The sequence below is a fragment of the Leuciscus leuciscus genome (genome assembly GCF_965113295.1).
Source record: "Leuciscus leuciscus genome assembly, contig: HAP1_SCAFFOLD_265, whole genome shotgun sequence".
NCBI lineage: Eukaryota > Metazoa > Chordata > Actinopteri > Cypriniformes > Leuciscidae > Leuciscus > Leuciscus leuciscus.
In genome coordinates, this window is record NW_028118457.1 from 85751 (window position 1) to 102000 (window position 16250).

The window sequence follows — 16250 nt, forward strand, 5'->3', positions numbered from 1 at the left end:
CAATTTCAAACAAGCCTAGAGTTGGCAACCCTGTGATTAATTACTGTGGCTCCGCCCTAAAGATGTCCAGATTGCCTGTGAGAGCTAAATCAAGCTGTTATGAATCATAAATAACGCTGGCAACAGTGCAGCTGATTTAGGGTTAAGTTGTAGCGCAGTGTGGATCTTAATAGAAGTGCTGCAGGGTTTTTTTTGAAAGAGACTCTTGATTTCTGTCTAGCCTTGGATGATTGCTCTTCATGGCTGTGAGGGAGATATGTGTTTGGAAAGGGCTCGTTTTAGCCCTTTTCCTCTTTGCTGTTGATGGACAGAAAAGGCCGTAAGTACTATGGGCTTTGAAGTGAAAAGTGGCCTAATGTCTAATCTATGCTGAATGATGCAGTTGTAAAGATGGCAAAATGAAGCACCAAAGCATTAAATGTTTAAGTTCATTAATCATGTTGTACTCGTTCCCATCTAGTGTTCAAATGATGAATGGGACCAACCAAACTATTCATTAACACTTGTTTTTTTATATAAGTCCCTGTTGAATGGAGTTTGTGTGCTGTTGGAGTTATTGTTCCTCAAATATATTGCTGTACAAAAATGGCTGTATTGTGCTCTTATTTTGGGACCATGGCACATTGTTGTTAAATCAGAGGGTTTCCCGTGTGTGTGTGGGTTTTTTTTTTATTTAAATTTTTAATTTTTTTACGTTTGGTACTTCAACCCACTCTCTGATGGAGATAACCACTTTGGCTTATTTTTGATGCACAGACCTGGCAACCCTGTGGCAGCCACTTTCTGTGGATGTTCAACCAACATGTAAATGTTTTGACCTGATTCCCTTTGGTCTCTGAACCTAAACTTCATGATGTTTACACAGGTTATTCATGGTGACTTTCCCTGCAGTGATTGAAACTGGATCTGATGCCAAATTGTGTGCAAGTCTTCTGAAACCCCAAGAGAGTCTCACAATGACAGTTTCTCTGCTTGATGACAAAAGGATAACTCGACTTGTGCAGCAAGTTTCTTCAAAGCCATTTCATCAGTGCTTTAGTTTCCAGGTCTGTTGTCATGAGACTTTTTCTTTTCTTTTTTTTTGTCTGAGTTAACTGAGTTGTCCACAGGCTCCTCAAGTAGATGGAGAATCTGTGCAGATGCTGAAGGTAGATGTTCAAGGGAAGGTCTTCAAAGCGACTGAAGAGAGAAAAGTCATGTTCAGACGTTACCTGCCTTTGACCTTCATCCAGACAGACAAACCCATCTACAATCCAGGACAAACAGGTGAGCTGTGATTGTCCCTTGGTTTAATATTAGAGGTGTATATAGTCCAGTACGCTACAAGTTCTGATTGTCTACAAGTGCATTATGCAAATAATATGAGTTTATCTGTCTTTGCAGTGAATTTCAGAGTTGTCACCATGGATGCCAAATTTGTGCCACTTGATCAGATGGTAAGGTCTGGCCATGAACAAATTGCAAATTTATTGCAAGTTATTTTTACGTGCACAGTTTTGCAGTTCTCTTCAATGATTGCTGCAATAGTGTCTATTTTAAATGCTTAATATTCCTGTCTTTGTCTTTCAGTACAATCTGGTGGTTGTGGAGGTGAGAATTTGTTCTGGTCCGAGTCTTTGAATGGAGCCACTGCCACTTTCTGTACATTTTGTTTGCCGTTTTATAAGCTGTTCATTGTTTTAATAGGACAATAATAATAACCGCATTGGTCAGTGGAAAAACGTTTCCTCAACGGAGTGGATATTGCAGCTTTCTCACAAGTTAAACCCAGAGGCTCAGATGGGGATGTACACACTAAAGGCTTTTATTGGCGACCAAATGATCTCCCATGTTTTTGAAGTGAAAAAATATGGTAAGTTATTGTGAATGATGTGCAACAGTTCAGAGACAGATCTGAGGTCTTACAGCGTTTTTATTTCTGGTTTAGTTTTGCCCAAGTTTGACGTGACTGTAAACGCACCACAGACGTACAGCGTTGCAGATGTGGGACTGAAAGTCGAGGCTTGTGCCAAGTGAGTGAAACGTACAGATATTATCTTGTCTTGGGGTTGGTCAATTCTTAATTTTGTCCCTTGTGATGTTTCCCAGATACACGTATGGCCAACCTGTACCCGGTCTAGCCTTGGTGGAAGTGTGCCGTGATCCTTTTCCATTCGTTGTGGTTCCTGATGTGACCCGTCGTTGCCTGACTAAAACTGCAAAGGTTTGACTCCTGCCTTACAGAGGAGGGTTTTTCTTGTGCTTGACTTTAATGTGACTCTTTGTTCTGTTACCAGATGAATGCCACAGGCTGTGCCTCCCTTAGCGTCGATACATCAGTGTTTTTCAACACTGAATTTGAAAATAATATGCAAGATACTTTTCTTGTAAATGTGAATGTCACTGAGGTGGGAACAGGTGAGCTTTTGGCTGATCTGAACCAATGGTACTTGCTTTAAAGTTTGTTTGCAGTTCTCTTTTTTTTTAATTTTTATTTTATTTTTTATATTGTATCTCTCCACCCCCCCAGATGTAGTCATGTCAAAATCTGCAACAGTGTCCATTACATTTGAAGTCGGCAGAGTTATATTTTTGGACATCCCAGAATATTTTGAACCTGGATCAATGATTAATGGGAAGGCAAGTATAATTAATTCCTTGTTGCAGAAGCCTTCACATTGGTTCCCTTTCCTAACCTTGATCATTCCCAAAAGATCTCAGTGTCTCGTTTTGATGGAACTCCAATCGCAAACAAAGCGGTTTATCTCCTGGATAACAGCTGGCCCAACAAACTGCTGCTGAATCTGACCACAAACCAGAAAGGACTGGCCTCATTCTCCCTCAGCGCTGCTAGTCTTCCTAAAGCCGCTCTGAATCTGGTGGTACGATTTGCTCTGTGTTTTGTGAAGTGTTGACTCCGATCTCTGTAGATCTCAATTTCTCTCGCAAGAAACCAATTCCATTCGTTGTTCCCCAGGCAAGTGCTACTCCAGCGGTTGTCAATGGTTACAAATCGCCATACTTCACTACAGATACAAGGGTTGTTCGGCTTCTCCAACCTGATTCTCCTAACAACCCATCTAGTGAACTGACTATAGTGAAGCTTGAGCAGCCACTCAAATGTGGTGCTGCGTTTCCAGTGACCGTGAAGTATTCTTTTGGAGAGACTGGTGACTACAGCGTTGACATCATCTATATGGTGAGTGGATATCAGGTTGTTTTTGTTTTTTTTATAATCATTGCTCTCGACTGTTTATGCACCCACTTGTTTTGTGTTTGTCAGGTCTTGTCCAGAGGATTGATCGTCCTCCATGGATTTCAGACGGTCAAAGCGAGGGCTTCTAATACAGTCACGAGCGGCTCGGTGTCTTTCCAGCTGTCTGTCAGTGTCGATATGGCTCCAGTAGTGCAGATTCTGGTCTACTGTGTTCTGCCCAGTGAGAATGTTGTTGTTGGTAGTGCGTCGTTTGAAACCGAAATGTGTCTCCGAAACAAAGTATGATGTGCATTAGCACTTTTTTGGCTTTAAGTGGGGTATGATGACGTGTCCTAAAGCGTGTTGGTCCTTGTTCCAGGTGTCTCTACAGTTCTCTCCTGCTACGGCCGTTCCTGCTGAGGGAAATGTTCTGACTGTCTCTGCTCAAGCAGGATCTCTGTGTGGCATCAGTGCTGTAGATCAGAGCATCTGGATCTTGGAGCCAGGAAGACGTCTGAGTGCGAAAATGGTATCCTTGTGCAGTTGATTTAAAATTCTTGTTGGCTTTGACTGACATTCAGGTTCAGCTTTAGAATTTGAGTAATGCTGAGAGAAATTGAACAAACCTATTCTGTTATGATTATAGCAGTTTTGGTGTACATCTTAACATACATTTATGTACTCTGTGACATAACATTCCAAACAGTAATGAATTTTGTTCAACATTTTTTCAAAAGTTACCTTTTTTTCATGGTTTCAGGTGTTTGACTTGCTCCCGGTGCGATCACTATCAGGTTACCCAAACAGCGTTCAGGATGAACCAGAGTGTCTAGGTTTTCGACCACGTCTAGCTTTTGACATAGATCCTGCCTACACTTCTCCTACAAATCAAGTGTACACAACCTTCAAGGTAGAAAACTGTATTTTGTGACTACATGGTCACAAACTGAGTCATTGACTTTAAATCTGTCTTGTGTTTTGACTTGTCTCTCTGACAGAGCCTGGGAATGAAGATCGCAACAAATCTCGCTGTACAAGCCCCTCCGTGCCCGCTGTATCGCAGATTCCCAGATGGTAGGTCTATGCAGAGAGGCTGTTCTTTCAGTGAAAAATTCTGCATGACTTGGTGAACTTGCATTCAGTTATGTGAGGATTACCTTATGAAAAAGTATACTTGAGTGATGTCCAAGTGTATTTAAGTATACGTTATGTAGTACATATACTGTCAATATGTACTAGTAGTAAACTTGTAAGTGTACTATTTTAATACCGCTTGGGACTAAATTGGCCCACTTTTAGAATATAAAAGTGTTTAAGTGTAAGAGTAGTAAACTAAGTGCACAACTAGTTCACAATTGCGTTTCTCATTTGTACTGCAAGTGAATTTATGGGTATACTAGTAGTTTACGAATTTAATACATGTAACCATTTTTTAGTTTATGAAAGTACACTTTGAAGTATACTCGGTAAACTAGTTTAGTAGTTTTATACTAGTTATTTAAGTGAATTTAACATCATACTTGTAGTTTACTAATTTTATATTTTTGCTCTTTCGGTGCTAAGCTACTAGTTTAGTAGTTGTATACTACAAGTTTTTTGGAGCACCTAGCTTGCAGAGAGAGAAGGGGGGAGGACTCGATAATGATCTCTCTGAAGCTTTCCCTAAGTGACTCGTGGGGACAGGTCTGTTGTTCTGGAGACCCTCAGCGGGCCCATAAAAAGTGTCGGGGCCATTTGGCACAGACTTTCTGGCGTTAGGCCCTGATTTGCATCTGAGTCAGGAGGTTGAAGCTTTAGGAGTCTTTAGAAATGTGTTCATTGTTTGCAGAAAGAATCATGAATCTAGTCCATGCGCTACAGTAAGTTTCATAAAGGGAACATTTTAAACGGTTGAATCTTATTTTTGCCAAAGACTGTGCCTTGATCAGGTTCAGAACGATGATCAAAACACAGTTGGAGTCCAACACCCCAAAAGCTTCAGTTGCTTTCTTTTCATGGGTTATGCTTCATTTCATTTGGAAATATTAAGCAGTTTTGATTTACACGCCGTTTAATGTTTGATCACATTATCTTACATTTGCGTGAGCAATCTTCTATCACTTGTTTCAGCTTCTATGTTTTGATCCGGAGATTCTGTACTAGATGTGTCATAGCGCCCCCTACCATATAACAGTGAAAACATGGACAGCTGGAATTCAGTCAATGGTGGGGAAAGAGTAAAGTAGAAGTTAATTCCTATACACTACCAGTGGACTAGCCTACACAAAAAATCAGATACGCAGCATTAGAAATGTTTTATATCAATATTTTCTAACAATGTAAGTTTCATAAGACTGTATATGAAAAACTATGTAAAATTATATTTAATGGGCTACTTGATCAAGAGTTCAAACAACTAGGATACTTAATTATACTTTTGTATATCTCGATCAAAAGATTGAGTACAAGTACAGGCCAAATATACGTTTCTCTCAGTACAAGTCAAGTACACATGTAACTAAGTATATTTGAGAAGTGTATATAAAATGTAGACTGAAAGTATGCTTTCTTATTTTTAGTTGAAAATAAGTATACTAATAGCACACTTAGGCGGCGTTCACATATCGCGCCTAAAAACGCATTGAAAACGCTAGGCGTGCCGCGTTCTCCTTTTTCCAAAGCGCTCGGGTGGTTGCGCTCCGGAGGCGTCTGTCGTTGCTAAGCTTGGTTCTTGTCACGTGACCTGCGGTGCGCTCGTGGCATTCTTAAAAGTTGAGATGTTTTTATCTCGATGCGGCGCGGACGCGCTTGGAAAAAACGAGCGCGTCGCACCGCGTCACTTCCATTATGAGCGCGCATACCGCGCGCCTACATTTGAAATAACGAACTTGCGCGCGCAAAAGACGCGATATGTGAACAGGCCCTTAAACATTTTTTTTGTAAGGGTTATCACTGTTCAAGATCAGGTTCAGTTTCTTATTTTATTTACTATTCCACCCGAAAGCTTGATGCTATCTGAACATGTTAGTTTATAAGACAGAGTGTAATGTTTTTTAAAAAAGTATTTATTAAGCTACTCAAACAAAATAGTAAACAAGTACAAGCCAAGAATACTTAATTATACTTTAAGTAGCCTATATCTCGATCAACAAGTATAGGCCAATTTGAAGTGTATTTCTGAGAAGTACATACAAAGTATACTTTTTAGTTTAAAAGTATACTAATAGCGCACTAATAAACCTTTTTTCGTGAGGGTACTACTTGTGGATCAACAAGTTGTTGGGTGTTTTAATCATTTCCATAAATGCAATAAGAGGGGCAGTTATGAACCCTGTTTATTCTGCAGATACTAAGACAGTTTGGTGTAAAATTGCTTGTCTTTCAGTGGTGGTTTTGAATGGACCCGACACTTCCTCTTTTGAAGTGACTGTCAGGACTTACTTTCCAGAAACATGGCTCTGGCAGCTTGCTCGTGTGGGGTTCGTGAAGCATCTTGTTCCTTCTAAAGCTACTTGCGCAGTTTTTCTCCCTGTTCCCCTTATTTTTCTCCTGTCTTTCAGAAACACTGGATCAACACGAGTTCCCCTCACTGTTCCTGACACCATCACCACATGGGAGACTGAGGCGTTCTGCCTGTCTTCAAAAGGTTTTGGTCTGGCTCCTCCTGCTCTGCTGACAGTCTTCCAGCCCTTCTTCCTGGAGCTCTCCCTGCCATACTCCATTGTCCGTGGGGAGTCTTTTGAGCTGAAGGCCACAGTCTTCAGCTATCTGTCCAAGTGCATCATGGTCTGCCATGGTTTCTTTTATAATTCATCTGTATAGAGAAGGTCATGTGTCTTTGCTCCATGTGTTCTGTTTCATTGGCAGGTTAAAGTAACTCCAGCTTCATCCACTGCCTTCACTCTTAAACCATATACTGATCCGTATTCATCCTGTCTTTGTGCCAATGGGAGAAAGACCTTCAAATGGATTCTCTCAGCTTCTGTTCTTGGTCAGTTTTGGATCCTCTCTAAATTAAGTGTATATTAAGGGTGTTGCTCACTTCCTGTCTGTCACTGCAGGAACTGTCAATGTGACTGTCAGTGCTTCAGCTGAAGCATCCCAGACCCGATGTGGCACTGAAGTCGTGACTGTGCCTACGAGAGGACGCATCGACGTAGTCATTCGAAGTCTACTTGTCCTGGTAAGTGTTAACTAGCCTTCTGTAGTCTGGTCATGGAGCTCATGCTGCTTTACTGATGTGGTGTTATTGCTTCTATAGCCTGAAGGAGTTGAAAGGACAAACACCCAGAGTTGGTTACTGTGTCCAAAGGGTTTGTTTGCACTCCATGATTCCCAAATACGTTCTCCCTGTATAGCCAAACATTAGCCTAGCTCTAAAATGCTGAGCCCTTCTCTTGTCTGCAGGAAAAGATCTTTCTGAAGACATGACTCTGAGATTTCCAACAAACATGGTTCAAGGATCTGCCAGATGCTCAGTTTCAGTCCTTGGTACTACATTTCATTCAGTAGAAACTGACGTGAAGTTTGGTAGAATAACTGTTTCTGATGTGGGTTTTATGCTTGACCTCTTGTAGGGGACATAATGGGTCGTGCGCTGAAGAATCTAAATGGGTTATTACAGATGCCATCTGGCTGTGGAGAACAGAATATGATCATTCTTGCTCCAAATATTTACATCCTACTGTACCTGAAGGTCACAGGGCAACTCACCGCAGCCATCCGAGAGACTGCCACAGGCTTCCTTCAGAGCGGTATGGATGACCAAATCCACTTTATATATGTAGGAGACTCAATTTCAAGGTAGCTTTGTCCTGCTCTTCCCATTGGACTATCACTTACATGTGCTGTATGATCTAATCAGGATACCAAGGACAACTGAACTTCAGACACAGCGATGGATCATACAGCACATTTGGTTATGATGAATCAAATACATGGTGAGTTTCACACTGTCCTACTGTTGTGTATAATCTGTCGTGGCACAAACAGTTTGTTTACTTTGTCAACCTTTTTCACGACCAGGTTGACTGCCTTTGTCATGAGGTCCTTTGGTCTAGCGAGGCAATTTGTCTTCATTGATCCACATGTCCTGCAGACTGCAAAGGATTGGCTGATCAGCAAGCAGGGTTCAGACGGCTGTTTCATGCAGCAGGGAACTCTGTACCATAGTGACATGAAGGTGCATTACATGTTTCTAAATGCACTGGACAATGGACTGGTCTTCTAAATCAGTCTCCTTTTCTTTCTTTTAAGGGTGGAGTTGGTGACAGTGTGACCATGACTGCCTACATTGTTGCATCGCTGCTTGAACTAGGTGTCCCCACCACGGTAACCAATCCAGTAGTTGTATAAGCTCCTTGCAGATGACCCTCCTGTTCTGGCTGACTGATATGCGTTTTTTTTTTTTTTTTTAAGGATCCTGTCATTACCAACGGTCTGTCATGCTTGAGGCCTGTCGTTGGGAACCTTGGAAACACTTATGTCATGGCTCTGCTGGCCTACACCTTCAGTCTGGCCGGAGAGACCACCACTCGATCACAGCTTTTAACTGCCTTGAACAACCTTGCAATTTCTGAAGGTAAGATTTACCAGCCTCTTGATGTTGATTCATCAGGGTCTTTGGCATCAACTTTCTCACCTCCATCTTATCCTAAGGCACTAAGGTCCATTGGTCTCAGACGACATCTGGTGATACTCTGGCGGTGGAGATCAGCTCTTACGTGTTGCTAGCGGTTCTTGCTGTTCAGCCTCTCACGGCAGCTAATCTGGGTTATGCTAACCGCATTGTCAACTGGCTCGTGGCCCAGCAGAATCCCTATGGAGGGTTTTCCTCCACCCAGGTGCCTCTGACTACCAAACATGAGTGCAATCATTTTAAGGATTTATTTTAATCTTGTACTTGTTTTTAGGACACTGTGGTGGCTCTTCAGGCTCTGTCTGTGTACGCTGCTCAAGTGTTCAGCTTGGACGGCTCCAGCACTGTTACCGTACAGTCCTCAGTAGTAGGAGGAGACTCTTATAGCTTCAAAGTGAATCGGGACAACAGGCTGCTGTATCAGGAGAAGCCACTGAAGAACGTTCCAGGCAAATATAGTGTTAAAGCATCAGGATCCTCTTGTGTGTCTGTGCAGGTCTGTATCTTCATCCCATCTATCTATATTTGTTGTGCACAGCCAAATCTAAATGTGTTTTGTTTGATTTTTCTACTCGTACTATAGGTTGCGTGTTTCTACAACATCCCAACACCCGTTAAAGTCTCCATGACGCTGAGTGTCGAAGCGAAGGTGACTGGAGACTGCCAACCACTTGGAGCCAATCTCATGTTGAAGTTCACTGTGAAGTAAGCCGCATTGTGTCCTGTAACCAACTGATGTTTATGACTCATTAACCGTTTGTCACAGACTCAAGTGTCTTATATCATTGGAATCCTTGGGTCAAGCCGAACAAAAATGGCCTCAAGGATTTAATTTCCGGTATGCAAATTTTTCCGCCATATTGGATTTTGTCCAAAACCTACTTTTGCGAACTAGTCCCTGGTTTTTTGCCCGATCGGAACCAAACCAGTGCAGAAATGTTCACAGGGGTCTGATTATCAATAATTATCGAAAAAAAGTTGAAATTTCGATCCACGGTTGCTAAGGGGTGTCAAAACGTTCGAAGGAGGCGGAGCCTATTTTACTAAAATGGCTATAACTCGTGAACGAAATGAGATATTTTCACCAAACTCGGTACACATGTGTATGGGTTCAGTCTGGGGTCACAGTAAAAAAATCGCGACGATTGAGCACTAGGTGGCGCTATAACATGAAAAAAACATGAAAAGGGCTATAACCACCTGACCATTAGTCAGATTGACTTGAAAATTGGTATGCAGTGTCTTGGTCCAAGGCCCCATGTATATCTATGAGGACATTGGTGTATCTGAAAAAACATGGCCGCCATTGGCCAATGAAGTTTGAGCACCTATTAGACAAGGTTAACGGAGGCCGATCGGAACGAAACTCGATGGGCATGTTCGAGTCATGGCCCTAGAGGTCTGTAAGAATTTTGAAAGAAATCGGCCACTAGTTGGCGCTAACGAGTTTTATGGCTCTGTAATCACGTGGCGTAACACTCATCCACACAATATGCATATCATTTGATAGATCTGCTCATGCTGAACAACTTTGCCTCAAGAACCATTGCTGTCAATCAAACCGTTCATTAATTATTTGCAAATATGTTAAAAGCCTACTTTTGCGAACTAGTCCTAGGTTTTTTACCCGATCGGAACCAGACCAGTCTAGGACAATTTTATGGACTCTCTAGATCAATAATTATCGAAAAAAAGTTGAACTTTTGCATTTGGATGGCTGTAATAGGGTCATTTATAAAATGGGCGTGGCAAAATACATTAAAAATCCTAAATGAAAACTCAGAACTTCACAAAAATTGGTGAGCATATGTGACATAACATCAACAAGCTTGCCCAATTTTATGGAGATCGGACCAAAGGTGGCGCTATAACTGTTAAAAAGCTTTAAAACCATATATTACCAATGGTAAATTGCCTGCATTGGCTGTAAATGGTCTTTTTAATCTATGATCATATAATTTTCATATAATAATGTTCAAAACTAGTGCAGTACAATTCTCTGGACTCTCTAGATCAGTAATTATCAAAAAAAGTTGAACTACTTCATTTGGATGGCTATAATAGGGTCACATCAAAATGTGGCCTTGACCAAGTGTCCCCGAAAGCTTATATCTTTTAAGATGCTCAGGGCCCGTATTCATAAAGATTCTAAGAATCCTCTCAGAAAACTTTTAATTTAGCTTAAAAACTTTTACGTAGGAGTCTTAGCTTAAAAGCGATTCGGGACCGATCTGAGAGCAACTCTGCGTAAGGAAAAGACAAAAACTTTCATCTTAGTAAGGAGGCGGGGTTGACCCCGTTGCTATGTATGACACAATCTTTTGACGACTGTGATTGGTTGGTTGTCCAAGAAGGGAAAAAAAGTTATTTTAAGTATAGGGTCTATTCTAAGCCTTCACTTTGAAATTACATACGTAATTTTTCCTATTTGACCGTTCTCACACTCACACACACACATTATATATGTGTATATAAATCCTTTTTATTTACCATGCTGTTAATTTCCTATAAGGTATTTGCTTGGCTTAGAATGATAAAAATTGTTCCACTCTTTCCAATTACACTAATTGCTGGCATGTCTATTTAAGTGGTGGTTTGAATGTTGGTTTTAATGTATCAAACATGGAATTTTCCCAGTTGCCAAATATCGTAATGTAGTGATTACTTTCATTTCTGGCGCTATGGCATATGCGCTGTATCGGAGATATTAGCGTGTCTCTAATAAGATCAGTCACAAACATGATCCCTGCACGATCTAATCTATAGCGTCTTATTAACTCACTGTTATTCATTGTCTGCAACACATTTCTTCTCCCTCTTCGTCTTTCTGCCATTTTCTCCTCTGCTAAAGAAACTCTTAAGCCTCTTAAAAGTCCTCGTCCGTGCTCCTAACAATTTTGACCTTAAGACCTCTTTTAAGGGTTAAGATGCTTTCTGAATTACTCTTTTCTTTACTAGGATTTTTTCTTTAATTTTAGAGTAAACGCCCACATTTCTAAGAATTTTCTTAGAATTTTGTCACTAGGAGCTACTCTTTGCATTAAGATTCTTTATGAATACGGGCCCAGATCTTCTTAAAAACAAGTCAGAACATGTGAAATATCACTCTGAACAAGCATGAAAAATTTCAGACCGATCGGACAAAATTTGACTCTATAACAGTTTAAAAAGGTGAAAATAATATGAATACAATGGCATATTAAGCCAATAAGTGGTATTTTACTGCCCCCTGCTGTTTAAAATAGTTATTTTGTCATATTGTTTCTATAATTCATATTTAGACTTTATAAAATCATTATTTTAACATTTACAATTACATTTAGTCAATCCATCTGTTAAAGTATTAGTGTGTGTGTGTAAGCATGCATTATGGAGTTAACATGGAAAGACTGGTTTGCTTTAGTGCAGAAAACTAGTGAAAATCATGAAGATTAAACTGAAACTGAGCCAATAATGGTCTTCTAGTGCCCTCTGCTGGCCATTCTACTTATTAATGAAGTCTTTTGACATGTGCTTTTGAATTCATAATTAGACATTGTAAATCATAGTAAATAATACTAGAATGTGGTGTATCAAGGTAAATCATGCTAGAACATGGTAAATCATGGTAAACTATGCCAGAACAGGGTAAATCATGGTAAACCATGGTAAATCATGATAAACTATGGTAAATCATGCTAGAATGTGGAAAATCATGCTAAATCATGCTAGAACATGGTAAATCAAGGTAAACTAAGATGAATTTATGGTAAACTATGCTAGAACAGGGTAAATCATGGTAAACCATGGTAAATCATGATAAACTATGGTAAATCATGCTAGAATGTGGTATATCATGGTAAATCATGCTAGAACATGGTAAATCAAGGTAAACTAAGATGAATTCATGGTAAACTATGCTAGAACAGGGTAAATCATGGTAAACCATGGTAAATCACAATAAACTATGGTAAATCATGCTAAAATGTGGTATATCATGGTAAATCATGCTAAAACATGGTAAATCAAAGTAAATTAAGTAAATCATGCTAAAACATGGTAAATCAAAGTAAATTAAGATAAAATCATGGTAAACTATGCTAGAACATGGTAAATAATGGTAAACCATGGTAAATCATGATAAACTATGGTAAATCATGCTAGAATGTGATATATCATGGTAAATCATGATAAAGGGAAGCTGTGTTCTTGGTCTGGACTAAACCTCTTTTTCACCCTCATTCAGATACAATGGTGTAAAATCAAGCACTAACATGGTTCTAGTTGACATTAAGCTCCTGTCAGGCTTCACGGCAGATGCGTCACTGGTTTGTATTTAAGATGATTTAGAAAGTCCCAAGATGCTTGAAGCTCCTTCAATTGTAATTGTGCAAATGATGTTCCCCTCAGCTTGGTTCTTCACCCCAAACGTTTGCCCCACTAGTGGAGCGGGTTGATGTTGAAGATGATCATGTCCTAGTGTATCTGAAAGAGGTGAGACTGGGTATATTACTAGCTGCCATCTTGAGTGTTGTGTATTTGCTGTTCATCCTTTCTGTCTTGTAGGTTCCCAAAGGCGTCCCCATGAGTTACACTCTGCTGCTGAAACAGGTTCTTGCAGTGGAAAATCTCAAGCCAGCAGTCATCAATGTTTATGACTACTATCAGCCAAGTACGCTTTCATCCTAACCATGCTTTGCTCTGGCTGAATTCACTGTTAAATGAGTTCATTTTCTGTTCCTATTTCAGGTGATTCATTTGAGACCACCTACACATCTTCCTGTCCATGATTTGATTCAGTACTGGCTGTAGGACATGTGACTTGAATAAAACCACTATACAACCAGTTCTGTTGCCTCTTGTTCCTGACTGCACTTTTGCACTGCACTTTCCTTGATCTTTTGACAGTTAAGAGTTCATTACACTATAAAATACCCTGTAAGTTTCAAAACTTCCTTATTTCAAAAACTGCCTTTATTGAAACCAGGGCCAGAAAACCAAGGCATCTCAAGTGGAGACTTGTCACCTCACAGGGCAGTTGTAGACTGCCTTTGCAGAATAATATCAATGCCTGTAAGCTTGTTTGAGATGCGCCTTGCTTCGCCTGAGATGTGAGTAGGCGGCTGCCGTGAAAAGTGCAGGCAAACCGGACAGTTCTCTCTTCTCGCAGTGGATCAGACAGCTGCGAGATCAAAAATGGATATCGCGGGATTCACGCTTGTGCACAGTGTTGCTAAAACTGGATGTGTTTTAAGTTCTGTTGCTTTTATATAAAAATAAATATAATGAACAAGACGCCCAGAGTATGTATTTAATTCCATTCCAAAAACATGTTTATCAATCTTTTTTTTCTTTAAAGGTGGTATCAGCGATTTCAGGCCCAAACATAAATGTTCACATTCATCTAATCTTACCTAATGATCCGCTAGCTGCCCACCCCATAAGCATGCCGTCAAAAAAAACGCGTCTCTGTAGGCAGCCTAGGCTCTGAGATCTGCACACAAAAACAGTTGTCTTCACCCAGTTTAGCCAAACACTCAAAACCCAAACAAATAGTGTTCCAACCAATCACTGACAGGGGTGGGTGTTGTGAGGTTTTGCGCTCGTGCACGGCTGCCTATGACGAGCCTAGGCTGCCTACAGAGACGCGTTTTTTTTTATGGCATGCTTATGGGGCGGGCAGCTAGCGGATCGTTAGGTAAGATTAGATGAATGTGAACATTTATGTTTGGGCCTGAAATCGCTGATACCACCTTTAATACGACACGTTTTCTTTAAATAAAAATTGCAATGCATAACCCATTTAGATCGCACTGTCAGATAGTTTGAGAATATTCACACATAACGTATACACATAAAACATAGTTTTAAAATAATTTTTAAAAAAAGAACAATTCATCACGGTTGTTTTAGCTAATGATCATTAAGCTGTGTCGTCAGCAAGTCGTTTCCCATCATGCTTTTGATCAGCGCAGTCGGTGGAGAGCAACTGCGCTCGACTGCAGAATTTGACACATCCCGCCTTGCGCTCTCGAGAGTTTTTTGACATATGTTAGCATGACATCAGAGCAAGGCGGACCCAAGGGGGCAATCATTCGGAATAAACTGAAGTTTCCCCGGGCGCTGTCATTGATTAGCAGACCATCACCTGCTGTTAACATTCCATTGACTCCCATTCATTTTGGCGTCACTTTGACTGTGAATAACTTTACATCTGAGGCTTTAAAGACTCCATTTGTCCATTATTTATTTCTAAAGAAACATGAAAAAGTATAAAAGGCTCCATTACCTTGTATCTTACGCTATGGCCCTGTAGAAGCAGTTTTTGTAAAAGTAGGCTAACGATTGATTCATAACCACGCGACTCTCTGTCGCACAGTAGAGAGATTACCGTATGGACAGGAGGAGAAGCTCGCGGGCAATTGGGGGGACATGTCAAGAAGAGACCGTCATTCTTGCCTTCAAAAAGTTCACTTTTGAAAACTTGATTACAGTCAGCAATGTGGTATGAGGACAGCAATGCTAGAGCCTTTATGTAAACGGGTCACGTGCTGTGTTTGTCCAGTCAATATTATTGACACCGCAAATAAGGACTTTAGCCCGGGATTTAGGAATGTGCAGTGTGAAACGGCAGCTTATGAATAACCAGGATAACCAGAATTCCTCAGATGTTCCTCGGTTATGCGCAACAGAATGATAGTCACCCCTGCAATTGCTGAAAAATAAGCAATTTAACAAAAGTTAAGGGTCAAGAGCCCAACTAAAGCAAACGCTGATCACCATGATGGGGACCTCAAAGAAAACATTTTCAACCATCATCTAAACATCTGTTGACTCTCAATAAGAACTTCTGTAGACGTCTGATAGAAATAGTCAATCTGTTTAGTACAGAGATGGGAAGTAACGAAGTACAAATACTTCGTTACAGTACTCAAGTAGATTTTTCTGATATTTTTACTTTACTTTACTATTTATTTTTATTATTACTTTTTACTTTTACTCCTTACATTTTAACTTGAATATCGGTACTTTCTACTCCTTACATTTAAAGGAGTCATAACTTAGTATTACATTGGATACCTACTGCTGTATTATAGTCTTTCAGGCCCTTCTAAAAAAGAAAAGTGGAAAAAAAATAAACACAGACCTACTTTTACCCTTATTTCTGAAGGCATTATTGTCTCGCGAGATCAATGCGATGTTTTGGCTGTCATGGACGCTCATTTTAATAATGCAAATGATGGGCGCGTTGATTGGTTGAAGGAAGGAGGGGGGTTGACACGCAGGTAACTTCAGCATCATTACAAACTGACATCATGGCGCAAGTGGTGAATGAACCCGACTCGGCCGCGACCTACGGGATTCAACCCTACATGTTTGAGCCGGACTCTGAACCAGAGCTGGAAAGGGAAGATGTAGAGTTGTTGGAAGGACGTCTACATCAAGATGTCTCTGAATGGTAAAGACAATCATTTTGAC

At 40.4% G+C, this 16250-nt stretch overlaps 1 protein-coding gene across 1 annotated transcript; it reads left to right on the plus strand.

Moving 5' to 3' along the window:
• The first annotated feature begins 290 nt into the window (after positions 1–290).
• On the plus strand, positions 291–13618 carry LOC309491455 (alpha-2-macroglobulin-like protein 1). The gene is made up of 34 exons (XM_082190513.1): positions 291–319; positions 866–1046; positions 1110–1266; positions 1384–1436; positions 1570–1590; positions 1687–1852; positions 1928–2012; positions 2089–2203; positions 2277–2397; positions 2510–2619; positions 2694–2861; positions 2957–3178; positions 3263–3475; positions 3555–3704; positions 3936–4085; positions 4174–4249; positions 6540–6633; positions 6715–6940; positions 7022–7145; positions 7216–7337; positions 7416–7467; positions 7562–7645; positions 7732–7908; positions 8019–8094; positions 8180–8336; positions 8411–8485; positions 8573–8735; positions 8813–8997; positions 9067–9288; positions 9376–9497; positions 13018–13099; positions 13182–13265; positions 13338–13443; positions 13521–13618. The coding sequence occupies exons 2-34, from the start codon at positions 873–875 to the stop codon at positions 13559–13561; spliced, it is 4173 nt and encodes a 1390-aa protein (XP_082046639.1). The 5' UTR covers positions 291–319; positions 866–872; the 3' UTR covers positions 13562–13618.
• Positions 13619–16250: the final 2632 nt, after the last annotated feature.

Excerpts from the sequence above, each read along its gene's own strand:
- LOC309491455 (XM_082190513.1), top strand. The coding sequence starts at position 873 with ATGGTGACTTTCCCTGCAGTGATTGAAACTGGATCTGATGCCAAATTG. Across the intron at positions 3,179-3,262 it reads GCGTTGACATCATCTATATG|GTCTTGTCCAGAGGATTGAT; the intron begins GTGAGTGGATAT and ends TGTGTTTGTCAG. Across the intron at positions 7,646-7,731 it reads ATGCTCAGTTTCAGTCCTTG|GGGACATAATGGGTCGTGCG; the intron begins GTACTACATTTC and ends GACCTCTTGTAG.